Source organism: Bubalus bubalis, chromosome 3, assembly GCF_019923935.1.
Source record: "Bubalus bubalis isolate 160015118507 breed Murrah chromosome 3, NDDB_SH_1, whole genome shotgun sequence".
Taxonomy (NCBI): domain Eukaryota; kingdom Metazoa; phylum Chordata; class Mammalia; order Artiodactyla; family Bovidae; genus Bubalus; species Bubalus bubalis.
In genome coordinates this window covers 121,962,013-121,965,324 of record NC_059159.1, presented here as the reverse complement: position 1 = coordinate 121,965,324, position 3,312 = coordinate 121,962,013, and the positions used below count along the sequence as shown (strand labels likewise).

Here is a 3,312-nt window from a genome sequence, read left to right as displayed (position 1 = left end):
CATCACTCATCACACATATCACTTCCCAAGCTCATCCCACTTAATTTGAGAAAGAGGAGCAACACTTGTTACAAATGTGGCATCTTTTGGTCCATGTAGTTTTCTTACTGCTATAGCCCAGCACCTAAACACCCTGCACAAGGTAGGCACTCAACAAATCCTCAGTGAGTGAGTGAATCTGAAATCCTACTGGTGTCATTAGCCATGAGAAGTCATAACCTAGAAAACATGCTTCCTCTTAACACCCAAGAACACTGCAAATTCAAAAGGAGCTCGAGAAACATAAATTTATTCTCTTGTCTCCCCTAGGTCAGCCTGGAGAGAAGAGAGAACAGCCTAGGAGATTAGAATGGACCCCATCTCCTGTAAGTTACACCAGAACTACAGAACTGAGATGGCTGGTTTGCAGACCTGAAGTGCACTCTCTCATTATACCGGTGGTGAAACTGAGTTCCAGAGGCAGGGCTGACCTGCTCAAGGTCACACATCCACGTTGCTTGGCTCCCAGGCCCACTGGTGCTTAATCCAACACCTTCATGGTGCAGAGGGGAAAAGAGGGAGAATGAGATGGATGGAGAGTGAGACGAATGGGGCAAACCAGACGGTCGTGACAGAGTTTGTCCTGCTGGGGCTACACGACCACCACAACCTAGAGATGGTCCTGTTTGTGCTCTGCCTGGGCATCTACTCCATGAACGTGCTGGGTAATGCCCTTCTCATCAGGATGAACATGCTGGACCCCCGCCTGCACACCCCCATGTACTTCTTCCTCAGCAGCCTCGCCCTCATGGACATCTCTGGCACATCCTGTTTTGTGCCGCTCATGCTGGTCAACTTCCTGGAAGCCCAAATCACCATCTCCTTCCCTGGCTGTGCCCTGCAGATGTACCTGACCCTGGCGCTGGGCTCCACGGAGTGTGTGCTCCTGGCCATGATGGCATGTGACCGGTACATGGCCATCTGCCAGCCTCTTCGCTACTCAGAGCTCATGAGCTGGCAGACATGCACGTGGATGGCAGTGGTGAGCTGGGGGGCAGGCTTTGCCAACTCCCTTCTCCATTCCATTCTCACCTGGAGCCTTCCCTTCTGTGGCCACAATATCATCAACCACTTCTTCTGTGAGATCTTGGCGGTGCTGAAACTAGCCTGTGGGGACATCTCTCTCAACACGCTGCTAACAGTGGTGTCTGCAGCTGTCTTGACGCTGGCCCCGCTGCTGCTCATCTTCCTGTCCTACGTGTTCATCCTCACTGCCATCCTGAGGGTGCCCTCTGCTGCCGGGCAGCACAAAGCCTTCTCTACCTGCTCTGCCCACCTCACAGTGGTGGTGATTTTCTATGGAACTCTCTCCTTCATGTACTTCAAGCCCGAAGCCAAGGAACTCAACTTGGATAAGCTTATTGCATTGTTCTATGGGGTCGTGACCCCCTCGCTGAACCCCATCATCTACAGCCTAAGGAACGCAGAAGTGAAAGCTGCCACCATAGCTCTGCTGAGGGGAGATCTTTCTAGGAAAACGTCTCGCTTTCCCATTGTTCTCTAAGTCCATCAGGTAGGTGTGTGTGTGCTGAGTTGCTTTCAGTTCAGTTCAGTCACTCAGTCGTGTCTGACTCTTTGTGACCCCATGAATTGCAGCATGCCAGGCCTCCCTGTACATCACCAACTCCTGGAGTTCACTCAAACTCACATCCATCGAGTCAGTGATGCCATGCAGCCATCTGATCCTCTGTCGCCCCCTTCTCCTTCTGCCCCCAATCCCTCCTAGCATCAGAGTCTTTTCCAATGAGTCAACTCTTCGCAGGAGGTGGCCAAAGTACTGGAGTTTCAGCTTTAGCATCCTTCCTTCCAAAGAACACCCAGGACTGACCTCCTTTAGAATGGACTGTTTGGTCTCCCTGCAGTCCAAGGGACTCTCAAGAGTCTCCTCCAAACCACAGTTCAAAAGCATCAATTCTTTGGCGCTCAGCTTTCTTCACAGTCCAACTCTCACATCCATACATGACTACTGGAAAAACCATAGCCTTCACTAGATGGCCCTTTGTTGGCAGAGTACTGTCCGTGCTTTTGAATATGCTATCTAGGTTGGTCATAACTTTCCTTCCAAGGAGTAAGCATCTTTTAATTTCATGGCTGCAGTCACCATCTGCAGTGATTTTCGAGCCCAAAAAAATAAAGTCTGACACTATTTCCACTGTTTCCCCATCTATTCCCATGAAGTGATGGGACCAAATACCATGATCTTCGTTTCCTGAATGTTGAGCTTAAGCCAAATTTTTCACTCTCCTCTTTCATTTTCATCAACAGGCTTCTTAGTTCCTCTTCACTTTCTGCCATAAGGGTGGTGTCATCTTCATATCTGAGGTTATTGATATTTCTCCTGGCAATCTTGATTCCAGCTTGTGCTTCCTCCAGCCCAGCGTTTCTCATAATGTACTCTGCATCTAAGTTAAAGAAGCAGGGTGACAATATCAACCCTTGACATACTCCTTTTCCTATTTGGAACCAGTCTGTTGTTCCATGTCCAGTTCTAACTGTTGCTTCCTGACCTGCATATAGGTTTTTCAAGAGGCAGGTCAGGTGGTCTGGGATTCCCATCTCTTTCAGAATTTTCCACAGTTTATTGTGATCCACACAGTCAAATCTTTGGCATAGTCAATAAAGCAGAAATAGATGTTTTTCTGGAACTCTCTTGCATTTTCAATGATCCAGCAGATGTTGCTTTCAGATCAGATCAGATCAGTTGCTCAGTCGTGTCCAACTCTTTGCAACCCCAAAAATCGCAGCATGCCAGGCCTCCCTGTCCATCACCAACTCCCGGAGTTCACTGAGACTCACATCCATCGAGTCAGTGATGTCATCCAGCCATCTCATCCTCTGTCGTCCCCTTCTCCTCCTGCCCCCAATCCCTCCCAGCATCAGAGTCTTTTCCAATGAGTCAACTCTTCACAGGAGGTGGCCAAAGTACTGGAGTTTCAGCTCTAGCATCATTCCTTCCAAAGAAATCCCAGGGCTGATCTCCTTCAGAATGGACTGGTTGGATCTCCTTGCAGTCCAAGGGACTCACAAGAGTCTTCTCCAACACCACAGTTCAAAAGCATCAATTCTTCAGCGCTCAGCCTTCTTCACAGTCCAACTCTCACATCCATACATGACCACTGGAAAAACCATAGCTTTGACTAGACGAACCTTTGTTGGCAAAATAATGTGCCTGGTTCTCAATATGCTATCTAGGTTGGTCATAACTTTCCTTCCAAGGAATAAGCGTCTTTTAATTTAATGGCCTCAGTCACCATCTGCAGTGATTTTGGAGCC

The 3,312-nt window shown here is 48.6% G+C and overlaps 1 protein-coding gene across 1 annotated transcript; it reads left to right on the top strand.

Annotated features, from left to right (window-relative positions):
* Positions 1–547: 547 nt before the first annotated feature.
* LOC112583492 (olfactory receptor 2S2-like) lies at positions 548–1,543 on the top strand. Its single transcript, XM_025279148.3, has one exon. It carries the CDS (start codon positions 563–565, stop codon positions 1,541–1,543), a length of 981 nt encoding a protein of 326 aa, XP_025134933.1. The 5' UTR covers positions 548–562.
* The last annotated feature ends 1,769 nt before the right edge of the window (positions 1,544–3,312 follow it).

Bases quoted from the DNA above. Each gene is read 5' to 3' on its own strand.
- LOC112583492 (XM_025279148.3), top strand. From the start codon at position 563: ATGAGATGGATGGAGAGTGAGACGAATGGGGCAAACCAGACGGTCGTG.